This window comes from Mesoplodon mirus (genome assembly GCF_964341445.2).
Source record: "Mesoplodon mirus genome assembly, chromosome: 8".
NCBI lineage: Eukaryota > Metazoa > Chordata > Mammalia > Artiodactyla > Ziphiidae > Mesoplodon > Mesoplodon mirus.
The window spans coordinates 102,564,270-102,579,469 of NC_138984.1; the positions used below are offsets into that span (position 1 = coordinate 102,564,270).

Below are 15,200 nucleotides of genomic sequence, written 5' to 3' on the forward strand. Positions count from 1 at the left end.
ACCTAGAGGGGTGGGATAAGGAGGGTGGGAGGGAGACACAAGAGAGAGGAGATATGGGGATATATGTAATGCATAGCTGATTCACTTTGTTATAAAGCAGAAATTAACATGCCATTGTAAAGCAGTTATACTCCAATAAAGATGTTAAAAAAAATAGGTAAATATTTAAAAACACATCCTCAGTCAACCAATACATTCTTGTCAACGATCAGACTTCCATGTTGTAGTTCTCTTTTTATCCCTGAAAGAACTAAGGCCCCATCAGTGAAATCCCCAAGTTACCAGAAAAGGAGGAAAACACTAAACTCTTTGCAACAGACATCCTCATTTCCCTAGGAACTGGCGTCATGCTGCAGATAGGACCTAGATATGGTCTAATTATTTCTGAATGGGTACACAACAGTTATCAAGCTACCGGCAATCTGGATAGAGGAAAATGACAGAAACGTTCACTGGCTACCATGAGGGCATCTCAGTTTTATTCAATTGATGAGAAAATTTGTCCTACCCAGATGCTGCCTTCTTGCTTGTACTGTTTCCAGTTGCGTCCTGTGTCACTGAACATCAGGCTGTAGCTCGTCACCCAGTCAGAGCTTCCGTATCTTCCCTGCGTGGCCACTGCTGTAATCTCCACTCTGTTGCCCAGGTCCATCTGGAGCCACTGCTGAGCATTGGAATCTGCTGGGGACCAACCACCACTTCCTGGAAGAGGATCAGAGAGAGAGAGTTGCAGCAACATCTCACAGAGCCACGACTGTCTCCTCTCACAGAGGAAAAAAAAAACAAAAACAAAAAACAGTGTTCAGCTAAGGTGTCTGTAACCAAAATATGTCTGCCTCACTTCATAAACCCCTGGTACTTTCTTTTTAAAAATTTTATTGGAGTAGAGTTGATTTACAATGTCATGTAAGTTTCAGGTGTATGGCAAAGTGATTCAGTTATACATATGCGTATATCCACTTTTTTTCAGATTCTTTTCTCATATGGGTTATCACAGAATGTTGAGTAGAGTTCCCTGTGGTATACAGTAGGCCCTTGTTGGTTATCTATCTTATATATAGTAGTGTTTGTATGTTAATCCCAAGCTCCTGATTTATCCCTCCTCCCCCCATGTTTCCCCTTTGGTAACCATGAGTTTGTTTTCTATGTCTGTGAGTCTATTTCTGCTTGGTAAATAAGTTCATTTGTATCGTATTTTAGATTCCACATATAAGTGATATCTTAGGATATTTGTCTTTGTCTGACTTACTTCACTTAGTATGATCATCTCTAGGTCCATCTATGTTGCCACAAAGGGCATTATTTCATTCTTTTTATGGCTGAGTAATATTCCACTGTATATATAGACCATATTTTCTTTATCCATTCATCTGTCAGTGGACATTTAGGTTGTTTCCATGTCTTGCCTGTTGTGAATGGTGCTGCAATGAACATTCTCGACCCAATTTTCCTTCTCCTCCTCCATCAAATTCCCTTTCATGGTTTAATATTCACCTTAAATTCTGTTTCCTCTATGATTCATCCTCTCTTTTCCCAGTTATTACAGTTTTCATCTTCTGGATTCCTAATGGAATGTCACCTATTTTTTTACAACTTTTAACATGCCTTATACCCTCTTCCTGACTGGTCTTTCCTTCCTTCCTTCTTTGCTTTCTTCTTCCATTCCTCCTTTTCTTTTCTCTGATCTTTAGCTTTTTCTAAATACGTGCTGTGAACCTGCTGTGGACCAGACATTTTGCTGTGGATGCAAAGATGCATGATCGCTGACTATGCCTTTGAGAGGTTAGTGTTCACTCATTCAACAGATGCTCACTGAGCACAAGGAGGTTGCTCGATACTGAAGAGACACACACACACACACAGAAAAATGTGTAATGTGATATGAAAGAGAGCCTTCAGAGAGGAGAACACAAGTTTCAATAGGAGCACAGATGACAGAATGCTTAGGTAGGTGGTCAGAAAACCCTAGAGACAGTGACAGTGGAGACGAAAGCTGTTTCCCCAGCAAACAAAGTGAGACAGAGAAAAAGTTGGAGAGACCAACCCAGGCCACAGAAACAGCATATGCAACATCTCAGAGAGACATAAGAGGGCCCCATCCCTGGGTCTCCATGTGATTCTATATGTTTGACACACAGTAACATTCTGAAATGTGACCAAAGCCTTTGAGCCCCAGAATTTTATTATTTGACACATTGGAAATTTGCAGAAGATCAATATGAACTCTTGCTTCTTTGGAAGACTTGTGACCTAAGTTTTCTGTTTTCATTTCCCATAGGTATAAAGAGGTCCGTATTTATTCTTCTTGACCCAAGGGTCCACAAGACATCGGAATCCTGAGTGGGACCTATTGTAGATTGTGTATGCCATGGGTGCACCCCAATATTCATAGCAGCACTATTTACAATAGCCAAGATATGGAAGCAACCTAAGTGTCCAAGGAGAGATGAATGGATAAACAAGATGTGGTATATATACACAATGGAATATTAATCAGCCATAGAAAATAATGAAATAATGCCATTTGCAGTAACATGGATGGACCTAAAGATTATCATACTAAGTGAAATAAGTCAGACAGAGAAAGACAAATGCCATATGATATCACTTATATGTGGAATCTAAAAAAAAATGCTACAAATCCACATATATACAAAGCAGAAATAGACCCACAGACATAGAAAACAAACTTATGGTTACCAAAGGGGAAAGGTGGGGGAGGGATAAAATAGGAGTTCGGGAGTAACATATACACGCTAGTATACATAAAACAGATAACCGACAAGGACCTACTGTATGGCGCAGGGAACTACGCTCAACATTTTGTGATAATCTATAAGGGAAAAGAATCTGAAAAAAGATTTGTATTATGCATAACTGAGATATATATTATGAATAACTTCTGTGCTGTACACCTGAAACTAACACAACACTGTAAATCAACTATACTTCAATTAAAAAAGAAAAGAAAGAAAGTAGCCCTTTTGTTAAGAACCTTGCTCAGGGCATCAGGTTGGGTGATTCATTGGATTTTTAATTTAGAGGTGTTAACAAATAAGTCCCTTTTGATTTCAACCTGTGCCACTGAAAATCATTTTAGTGATGTCCCAGTTTACATTCTTGCCAGCTCGGGAGGACTCAACTGGACCCCTCCTTGGTAATGAGAACTTTCTGAGTCCCCACTGGCTGCCCACTGCAGAGATAGCTTGTCATCATCTGGGAGTGGGCAAAGGGGGCAGAGAACATGAGATGGGCCCTACTCTGGCCAAAAGGCACACTGATCGATTTCACCCCAATAAATAGCTAGTACTGTAGCCGACTAGGACCCTATGAGGCCTTCCCAGAATAGACTGCCACCAATGTCCTCCACCTGCCTTTTGTCTGTAGAAAAACTTCAGTCGAAGAATAAATTTAATCAGAGAAATCAGAAAACACAGAAAGGAAAATAGTCAAGCAAGACAAATAATAACACTTTAGCCATTAAACAAAGTCAAGGACCTTTAGTACCTCCTCAAGGACTGTAGATACTATTCTGAGCCATGTCCTTTGAGCTGTTTACAGATACTGAAGCCCCCAACAAGTTGGAGAAGTTAACTGCTTGCTGCCCAAAAGCACATAGACTCCAGACCAGTTGGAACCAGAAGGTTGATGATGCTGACTCCCAATGACCTCACCACCAGCCAATCAGAAAAATGTCCACGAGCTGATCACACTCCCCACAACCCCCCTCCCTCACCCTGTCTTTAAAAACATTTCCCTGGGGCTTCCCTGGTGGCACAGTGGTTGAGAGTTCGCCAGCCAATGCAGGGGACACGGGTTCATGCCCCAGTCCGGGAAGATCCCACATGCCGCGGAGCAGCTGGGCCCATGAGACATGGCTGCTGAGCCTGCTCATCCGGAGCCTGTGCTCCGCAACGGGAGAGGCCACAGCAGTGAGAGGCCCATGTACTGCAAAACAAAAACAAAAAACAAAAACATTTCCCTGAAAACCTTCAGGGGATTCGGGTCTTTTAAGCGCTAGCTGCCCTGACTCCTTCCTTGGTGCCCTGTGATAAAGCTATCTCTTCCTACTTCACCCAAATGTCTGTCTCCGAGATTCAATCTGGCACTGGTGTACAGAGGCTGAATTTCAGCAACAGTACTTTTGTTTGAAAACATTTTGTTTTCACTTCCCTGACAAGATTCAAATGCAAGGAAAGAAAGAGAAGTATGCTCATCCCCTACCATGGAATGTCTTTTATTAAGTGTTTTGCAAGACATGAATACCCAGTACTGCTGGTATTCACTAATATCCATTCTCTCTTCCTTCTGTAGTAATAGAACGGCAGAGAGTGCATGGCTTAACTACACTTTTCAGCTCTCAGTACCTTTCGAGTTGTGGCCCTATGGACAAATTCTCTCCAAGAAAAATGTGAGTGGGAAGATGTGCCAGCTGCAGGCTATTGGGTCTCTTCCCCACTTGCTTTCCCCTTTCACCACTGATGGATGCAGCCAACAAGGACCTAGAAGACAGCAGAACTTCAGCATGGAAGATGCCAGATTCCCGCATCATCACACGTAAACTACACTATGCATGAGAACTAAAGACATATTTTGTTTAAGCTATTGTGTAGTGGAATCTATTGGATACTGCAGTTTAACCTACCTTAATACATACAAAGTACCCGGTAGAGTAAATAGAATAATGCCCATATTATAGTTGGGGAAACTGAGGTCCAGCAAGTGTAGAACACCTGGAACTCAGGATGCAAGCACAGCTATTTGAGACTCTTATGTAACAGAAAAAAAAAAGGTTTCTAAAAACCAGAAAATCAAGAAGGGGGAAAAGGACTGGGAGGAGACATTTGAGCAGAGATTCTGAGCTTCTAGGCCCACAAGTACAGTTTTGTTTTGTTTTTGTGTGTGTGTGTGTGGTACACGGGCCTCTCTCACTGCTGTGGTCTCTCCCGTTGTGGAGCACAGGCTCTGGACATGCAGGCTCAGCGGCCATGGCTCACGGGCCCAGCCGCTCCGCAGCATGTGGGATCTTCCCGGACCGGGGCATGAACCCATGTCCCCTGCATCGGCAGGCGGACTCTCAACCACTGCGCCCCCAGGGAAGCCCCACAAGTACTTTTTTAATCAATGAACCCTGTCTTCACCAATATGTCCACGATTCCCAATCTATTCTACCCTCTCCCAACTTCTCAAAACTGGCAGGGAGGTCCCAGAAGGAGGAGATATTACATTTCCGAGAAATCTAAAATTGTTCTGAACCTACTATTGATTTCCACTTAATTTCTCCTGCCCATTTCATGAGACTTCTTTCTTCTTAAGTGAAAAAAAAAAGCAAGGCTGTGTAAACTATATGACTTCAACAATATTAAAACATGATAGAAAAGAAATGTGTATGGTGATTTCTTCTGAATGATGAAAGTATGAGTGATTATATTCTTTTATGCTCTTTGCATGTAACATCTTCTATTATCAGCATGCCTTTCTTTTATAAACTGAGACCCATTTTTACATGGCTTATTGCATAAAGAATATATGTAGTGACTTGACATTTGGTGGTATAATATAGAACTCTTTGTGTGACCATCACAATTTTTGAAATGAAAATCCTCAAACCTTAACTATTTCTCTTTACCCCCCTATTGTCCACAACTAGACGCCTTAGTCATGCTTTAGAGTTTTTCCTTCATTTATCCTACTTATTCTTATCATATTTACATCTGATAAGAAATTATGTTAATGATAGAAGGAAATAAAATAACAAGGAAATTTTCCAACCTCCTTGCAAAGAATAAAATCACAAGAGACTGACCCAAACCAAACCAAAACAAAACAAAAAAAGCTATTGTTAAAAATATTCCTTCAAGTCTGTCTAAAGAAAATCACATCACCCTTTTGCCCACAGTAAAAAACCTTAGTTTATTAAGCCCCCAAAATTAACAAAAATGAAATTGTTGATGTTAGCATTCATTAACACATCAAGTTAAGAATTTTCCAAACCCAGGAGCTTCAGCCTAAGCTCTTAAAATGGTGGGTCACTGCATGATAATTGCCAAGGACTTTTTCCCTGCTGTTGATGGTGTTCCCAGAATTACAGCTAATAGGGAAGACATCGAAGGTTGCCATGGTTGCTATGGCAAACATTTTATTCCTTCCACCAAACAATAAGTGTGTTTTCACAAATTAAAAGAGTAGCCTGAAGATACTAGTTGCAGTTGTTTTTAAGACACACAGTGCCCACATTAGCTTTCTGTTTCTGAATTGTTCTCCAGATCGAGGTGTAACATACACACAGGTACCTGTGTTTGGCAAGTTACAGGTGTTAACTAAGGCAGTGCTCTCTGTAATTGTGACTGCGATATAAATAATCAGGAACTACAATTCCCATAAACCCTGCAGTTTGAATCAAAAGGAATTTAATGGAAATTTAAAGGAAAATTATAATTTTAAGGGAAAAGTAACCCCACCTTAGTTTTTTTTTTTTACATCTTTATTGGAGTATAATTGCTTTACAATCGTGTGCTAGTTTCTGCTTCATAACGAAGTGAATCAGCCACACACACACATATGTTCCCATATCCCTTCCCCCTCGCTTCTCCCTCCCTCTCACCCTCCTTATCCCACCCCTCTAGGTGGTCACAAAGCACCGAGCTGATCTCCCCGTGCTATGCAGCTGCTTCCCACTAGCTATCTATTTTATGTTTGGTAGTGTATATATGTCCATGCCACTCTCTCACTTTGTCACAGCTTACCCTTCCCCCACCCCATATCCTCAAGTCCATTCTCTAGTAGGTCTCTGTCTTTATTCCTGTCTTACCCCTGGGTTCTTCATGACATTTTTTTTTCTTAGATTCTATATATATGTGTTAGCATACGGTATTTGTCTTTCTCTTTCTGACTTACTTCACTCTGTATGACAGACTCTAGGTCCATCCACCTCATTACAAATAACTCAATTTCGTTTCTTTTTATGGCTGAGTAATGGGATGCAGCAAAAGCAGTTCTAAGAGGGAATTTTATAGCAATACAATCCTACCTTAAGAAACAGGAAACATCTTGAATAAACAACCTAACCTTGCACCTAAAGCAGTTAGAGAAAGAAGAACAAAAAAAACACCTTAGGTTTTGATAGCATCTAGAACATGGAGTCTAGAATGATTTGCAGGCTATAACTTAGTTTATTCTTAGCACAGCCCAAACATCATACCCTACATGCTGTGTGATTTCACTTTGGGGGAAAAGATGGAATTGAGAGTCAAGAGCCTTTGTTCTAGACCCAGCTCTGCTCCTGACGTTAGGTTAGATGAGATTCTCAAATGTGTTCAATCATCAGAAAACACCAGGAGTGCCTGTGAAGATGACAGATTCCTTGGCCCACTCTTTGCTAACTTATGCAGGGGCCTAACCTGGAAATCTGTATCTTGAGAAAGGTGCTCATGACATGCTGAGTGGTTTAGGAAACATTGGAGAAAATAGCTTCTAAAATTTCAGTTATACTATTTTACTAAGAAGAGTGAATTTTTTATTTGTTTCATGGTCCAGGTTAGCTTAAATCCAACATGCTATTCTTAATGATTATAAACAAACAAACAAACAAAAAAAGCAGCATGAAATCACCTCCGGATCTAAAGATGGACAGTCTTCTCCAATTTGATCCCCAGTCACCCACCCCTAAGCACAGATGGAAACTTAAAGTCAAACTTACAATTTCCCAGGAAATCTAAAAATTTGTGAATTCAGAAATACCCCTCTTTGCTCTTGATTGCACACTTCTTTCCACTCGCAGTTAACCCTTTTACTTCTTCTCATCACCCCTATTCTACACACCCTTGGAGTGTTGATTCACTCACAATAGTAGCTAGCAGTAGGATAGTCCTTGCTCAGTACACGGCACTGCCCTAGACACTTGGCAGACATAGACTCACTCATCATCCCAGAAGCTCTTCATGACTGGTATTATTATCATTATTCCATTCGACAGAAGGAAAAACTGAGGCCAGAATTGTTGGTCAGCTTTTCTAAGATCACACAAGAGGTCAGTGGCAGAACAGGGGATTCAAACCCAGAAAACTGGGACTCCGAACCCCATTTCTTAACCACTCCGCTGCGGGGCCTCTCAACAGCATGGATAGAGCATGCTTGCCTTCTTCCTTTTTTTTTTATAATAGCACTTCTCTCTAGAAACATAACTCATACTTCAGCTCTTTTTCAGGTCTCACTTGATTCTCATAGCAATCAGCAATAGTAATTTTTTTCATTTTATTTTATTTTTTAATAAATTTATTTATTTATTTTTGACTGCATTGGGTCTTTGTTGCTGCATGTGGGCTCTAGTTGCGGCCAGTGGGGGCTACTTTTCATTGTGGTGCATGGGCTTCTCATTGCGGTGGCTTCTTTGTTGCGGAGCACAGGTTCTAGGTGCACAGGCTTCAGTAGTTGTGGCACGTGGGCTCAGTAGTCATGGTGCACGGGCTTAGTTGCTCCACAGCATGTGGGATCTTCCCCGACCAGGGCTCGAACCCGTGTCCCTGCATTGGCAGGTGGATTCTAAACCACTGCACCACCAGGGAAGTCCCTGAAATAGTATTTTTAACTTCCATTTACTAGAGAATAAACCAGGTTTAAGGGTCACCTAGTTTATCCAGATTATATGGAGAGACTGTTTTCCAACCCAGTTCTGTAGATTTCTCATCCCTGCCTGAGGTTTCAACATGGACCAAGGTCTTAAGCAAGTACGTAGTTACTTTTATGGAGAACTCTAAGTAAGACAAGAGACCCGCTCCCTGATCAACCCTGAATACCACAGGGCTTATACCTAACTTCACATGCTCAGGTAGGCTTGGTAGGCTCTGCTCATGAAACAGGAAAACTTGTAGATAAGGCAGAAATTCCTCAATTTCTACACTGACTTCCACTTCTAACTCAGAAAGGGAAATGAAACTTGATTGATGTTACACACTGGAAATGGGCACAAAACAGATTATATACAGGTCTCTGCTAAGTGATATTTTACAACTATCATTCTAAAAAATAGAGTTAATTTAGTACAAGATAAATTTAGTACAAGAGCTAAAATAATCACATACACATAGCATTGTTAAGCCTAATCTGTTTTAAGCACACTCAGCCTGGCCATTTAAAAACAACAACAAAAAAATACCCTAAAGTAAACCCTGTAGAGAATGGGTTTCCAAGATGTATGCTTCCCCTCTGTATTTACACAAGGCCTTAAAAAGCTACAAGCACATTCTCACAAATGACTGGGAGGTTAGACTGGATGACTAGCTGCACGATTAATTATTAAACATTTGGTGCCTCTGTAAGCCAAGGTTGGAGATTTTTCAGGGACAAAACTACCTAGTGATGATAATGAGTAAGGCAGAGAGACTCCCCCATAAATATTTTACTTTATGTGTGGATAAGAGTGGAAACAACATTCACAAACATGCTGGTCGCTTCCTGCACCTTCACTCAGTGTTTGGTTATCATCAATGTATAACAGGACCTGCAGTTGGGAAAGGAGTTCTGAGACTGGGAGGTTATTATCTGGAACACTACACATCACACTTTTCCCCTGGGCATGTGGGGTAGGACCTAGATGTTGCTGGATGGCCCTGTCCAGGGCTCCTACACTTCTATCTGCACATTTATTTAGAGACTAGGGAGCCTCTTGGTGGAAAAGTAAGTGGGAACTTGACCAAACACCCTATGGGTTTCAAACAGGTAAAAAACTGTAGGAAGATGTGGAGTGGCCCCAGTGAGGCCAGTTTGCAGGAAAAAAAAGAGGATCATGAGAGGAGATTTATGTAAAGGAGTGAGAATTTGGATCCAAATGAGACCCAGTTATCATGATTAAGGCTGCCTCAGGAGCAATGCCTGGTGGGGGTGGGGGACAGGAGCACTCTCTGTGGATGACTTAGTTTGGGTTCCCCAGAAGTCAATTAGGAGACAGGGATTTCCGTGTAAGTAGTTCATTTGGAAATTGACCCCAGGAAGCCAGGTGAGGGGAATGGAGATGAGGCAGGGAAGAAAGGGCATCCAATCCATGGTGCATCAGCAAGCCAGGCAGCCCTGTGGGTGAGCTCGGTCTCACTGGTGCAGAATGCACTTTGGGTTGTTCCAACATAGCAGGACACTGGGGTCAACTTTTGATTGAAGGCGGCTGGAGTGCACAGCAGTGTTTAAGGCACAGAGAGAAAGCCGAGAACACAGAGAAGCCCATCTGTACATCTTCTTTGGAGAAAAGTCTATTTAGATCTTCAGCCCATTTTTTGATTGGGTTGTTAGGTTTTTCGATATTGAGCTGCATGAGCTGTTTGTATATTTTGGAGATTTATCCCTCATTGGTCGCTCTATTTGTAAATATTTTCTCCCATTCTGAGGGTTGTTTTTTTCATTTTGTTTATGGTTTCTTTTGCTGTGCAGAAGCTTTTAAGTTTCATTAGGTCCCATTTGTTTATTTTTGTTTTTATTTTCATTAACCTAGGAGGTGGATCAAAAGAGATCCTGTTGTGATTTATGTCATAGAGTGTTCTGCCTATGTTTTCCTCTAAGAGTTTTAGAGTATCTGGACTTAAATTTAGGTTTTTAATCCATTTTGAGTTTATTTTTATGTGTGGTGTTAGGGAGTGTTCTAATTTCATTCTTTTACATGTAGCTGTCCAGTTTTCCCAGCACCACTTATTGAAGAGGCTGTCTTTTCTCCATTGTATATTCTTGCCTCCTGTCATAGATTAGGTAAAAATGGGTGTATGGGGGTTCCTTAAAACACCAAAAATAGAGCTGCCATATCATCCAGCAATCCCACTCCTGGGCATATATCTGGAGAAAACCACAATTCAAAAAAATACATGCAAAAAAAAAAAAAGATACATGCACCCTAATGTTCATTACAGCACTATTTACAATAACCAGGACATGGAAGCAACCTAAAATGTCCATCAACAGATGAATGGATAAAAAAGATGTGGTACATATATACAATGGAATATTACTCAGCCTTAAAAGAGAATGAAATAATGCCCTTTGCAGCAACATAGATGAACCTAGAGATTGTCATACTGAGTGAAGTAAGTCAGACAGAGAAAGACAAATATCATATGATATCACTTATATGTGGAATCTAAAAAAAGGGTACAAATGAACTTATCTAAAAAACAGAAATAGAATTACAGATGTAGAAAACAAATTTATGGTAACCAGGGGTTAAGGGAGTGGGGGATAAATTGGGAGATTGGGATTTACATATACACACTACTGTATATAAAACAGATAACTCATAAGGATCTACTGTATAGCACAGGGAACTCTATTCAATGCTCTGTAATGACCTATATGGGAAAATAATCTAAAAAAGAGTGGATATATGTATATGTATAACTGAATCACTTTGCTGTACACCTGAAACTAACACAACATTGTAAATCAACTATACTCCAATTAAAAAAATATAAGAAGGCAGAAGAGTGAAAGTGTAATTATTGGGGTTGAAAGTGGTTCTGTTGGGGCCATCCTTAGGGCTCCACTCTGATCCCCTTTAGCAGATGGAGGTGCCCCCAGCTGCATGCTGGCTGACAACTAGAGCTGTCTGTTCCCTCCTCCAGAGATTGGCCCTTGACCAAACAGAAGCCTTTTTGCCTGGGAAGCTACCACTTTCTGTCCCCATCACTACCAGTGATGGGCAGATACAGGGTTCAAAATGTGGTTCCCAGTGCTTCAAGGCAGACTGATATTCATGGTGCAATCTGTGGTCCAGAGCTCCCCTTGGCATCCAGAGGAAGCTAGACTTCAGTTGAAACCATATATCTTGCTGGCTTCCTCCACCACCTGCCGCCTTCCAGCTTAACCTCTCTCCAGAGATCACTACCCCACAAATAATTTGAACAGGAATTTCCATCTTAGCTCAGCTTCTAAGATCTTGTTCTTGTACTGAAGTGGTGAAGTCCAAGGAATATGAGCACCAACAGCCTCTGTGACAGTGTGTGTCCTTGGCCACACAACTGTGTGTCTGCCTGTGTTTGTGGAAGAGAGCTGTATTATTGCTCTGAAGGGTTCCGATACTCACCACTCAGACAGTTCTGTGATGTCCTGCTATAACTATCTTCCCTTGTGAAGAGTAGAGCCCTGAAGGTCCTCATGGCTCAGAAAAGTGTATCTGGCTGCACATTTCAGAGTTCAGAAGTTACACAAGAAGTGAGGAAGTTCTGCAGGAGGGTATGTGGAATTCAGAAAGTGTGAAGTTTGGTCTCACACTTATGGCCCTTGCAGGGCAAGGACTGATTCATATACACATAAAAACACCCTGGCATTTTTAGAAACTTAGGTAAGAGAGTCGTGTATAAAAAACTTGAAAAGATTCTAGAACTATGCTGTTCAATATGGTAGCCAAAAGCCATCTGTGGTCATTTAAATTTAAATTAATTTAACTTAAATAAAAACTTCAGTTCCTAAGTAGCACTAGCCAGATTTCAATAGCCACATGTAGTTAGTGGCTACTTTGTTAAGCAGCACGGCTATAGAATAGTCCGTCCTTGCAGAAATTCCTATTGGCTAGCACTGCTCTACAATTTCTCTTATAAACTGGTGGAAACTGAGATCTATTTTCATTTGGCAAATCAATACAATTTAATTCTATCCATCGGTTGTCAGGCCTACAGGATGTTTAGTGGATTATTTAGTCCTCACTTAATGACCATATGATTATTGAGTTCCACCCATGAGTAAAGCAGTGTAGAAGATTGAGCAGCCAGATAAGACACGCTTTCTGTTTTCAGGCATATAGAGAAAACAAACAAACAAACAAAAAACACGACTGTCCCAAGATCATTTTTTTTTTTTTTGTGGTACGTGGGCCCCTCACTGCTGTGGCCTCCCCCCACCGTGGAGCACAGGCTCCAGAGGCGCAGGCCCAGGGGCCATGGCCCACGGGCCCAGCCGCTCCGTGGCATGTGGGATCCCCCCGGACCGGGGCACGAACCCACGTCCCCTGCATTGGCAGGCAGACTCCCAACCACTGTGCCACCAGGGAAGCCCCCTAGATCTTTGAAGGGAAAATGGAGAAGTGGCACTGAAAGTCATTTAACACTGCAGATCTCATATTATTGACATTAGCACTTAAAACTTCTCTTTTGTGAACAGCATGCGTTTTGCCCAGCTGAACATGCTATATTTATCTTGGTTTCCTGAGGTCATTTTGTTTGAAAGATCATGCCCAGTCTAAGTCTCATGTCTGAGGTGAGTCACTTACTCTGTGACTTTCAGAAGTAATTTCTCTACTTCTGTGAAAATAATACAGTTAATGCCTCCTTTACCAAGGATCGAGATGATATTATGTCAACACATAGATTTCATGACCGTGGGCACAAAATGTATAAGGAACAGTTTGTCATTGTTACCCCAAGAGTGTCATCTTGGATTAAAACAAACAAACAAACAAAAAAAAAAAACCTCTGCCTCAGTTCAAATTTCCATCAGGAAATTACTTATTTGATTGGAAGATGTGCAAGATAACCCAGCAAAATAGCAAGAGATATAGCTTGAGAGAGAGGAAGAGACATCATCATTTACTCTCTTACTCTATATCAAATTATTAGTCTAAAGCCAGTCAAGGTAATTCCATCACTTTCAACTGTGATTGGGCTCAGAAGTGAACAGAAAATCTGCTGGTGATTCATCAGAGGAGTGGTTGGGTGAGCTTGGGTCCGGGAAGACTTTCACTGCACCAAGCAGTGGTTCACAGTCCTCAACACATCAGAGTCACTCATAGAGCTTGGAACAATAGGGATTTCTGGGTCCTCCTGCTGGAGTTTCTGATTCAGGTGGTGGGGAATAAGTCCAGACAATCTGCATTTTCTAACACATTCGAACACATTGTACTGCTGTTCTGAGGAATCACAATTTGATGGCTTAAAAGTAAGCCATGGTCTCTTTGTTTCTCAGAACTTTGTTGAGTCTGGCTGAGATGTTGGGAGGCTTATCAGCTCCAGAATGATTCTGATACTGAGGATGACATCGTTAAACTGAATTCATCAGCCCTGGAGCCTTTCCTCTTTGAGGACTTCCTTTTATGTAGAGTAATATGTTTTATTTTTAATTCTTTTAAAAAATGCAAAACAAAACACAGATACAGAAAAATTTCACCAAACAAATATTTAGCTTAAATTATTACAGCATAAACACACTTTTAACTAACACAAAGTTCAAGAAATAGAAATACAGAGACCCCTAGATTTCCATGTGCCTAATAATTTAATGTTTATTCAAGCTAGTGAATTTTTTTCATGCTAGTGAGTTTTCTGTTACTTACACACAAAATTACCCTCAGAAAGCTATCCCAGGGGTAATATTTGATTGCTCTGGATATGTTTGTGGAAGAGATTTATTAGAAGCAAGTCCTTAGTAAAACGAATGATAAGGATTCTTTTATAAAATCTGGATTTTTATCAAATATGTACACTGATTAGAAAAACAAAGCCCAGACACAATCAACTGATTGCATAAACGAATACTGTAAGTCAGATAAGTACAGTTTGAAACAGTCGAAGTGGGCCCTAAGGAAGGGAGAGCCCTAGGATAAGGGGCATTTGAACCTGAATCCTGGAGAAAGATGAACTGAACATTCATAGTTGTTATAGTTTCAGGTACACGACTCTGTACAGCAGAGTGATTCAGTAATATGTACACATGTATCTATTCTTTATAAAATTATTTTCCCATTTAGGTTATTACATAGTATTGAACAGAGTTCCCTGTGCTATACAGTAGGTCCTTGTTGGTTGTTCGTTATCCTTTTTAAATATGGCAGTGTGTACATGTCAATCCCAAACTCCCTAACTATCCCTTCACTTCACCCTTGCCTCCCAACCCCAGTAACCATAAGTTCATTCTCTAAGTCTGTGAGTCCATTTCTGTTTTGAAAATACATTCATTTGTATCATTTCTTTTTAGATTCCATATATAAGCGATATCATTGATATTTCTCTTTTTCTGTCTGACTTACTTCACTCAGTATGACAATCTCTAGGCCCATCCATGGTCTTCAGCTCATCTTTTAAAAAGGTATTTATTTATATATTTATTTTTTCTTAGCTCATCTTTTTAAATGTCATTTCCACAATGTCTTAGGTGAAAGACAACTTCCAGAGGGGTTGAGTAAATGGATTGGATTGAGTAGATCCTACCTAACTACTCCACGTTAGACAAGGCAA

The 15,200-nt window shown here is 40.7% G+C and overlaps 1 protein-coding gene across 2 annotated transcripts in view; it reads right to left on the minus strand.

Annotated features, from left to right (window-relative positions):
- The window catches only part of CNTNAP5 (contactin associated protein family member 5), a gene marked incomplete at its 5' end in the record, with an annotated part of 904,555 nt that overhangs the window by 667,064 nt on the left and 222,291 nt on the right, over positions 1-15,200 (minus strand). For both annotated transcript variants that reach the window (XM_082630066.1, XM_082630065.1), the window contains one exon: positions 509-702. In XM_082630066.1, coding sequence (XP_082486192.1) covers positions 509-702 — 194 coding nt within the window. The remainder of the gene's footprint in view (positions 1-508; positions 703-15,200) is intronic.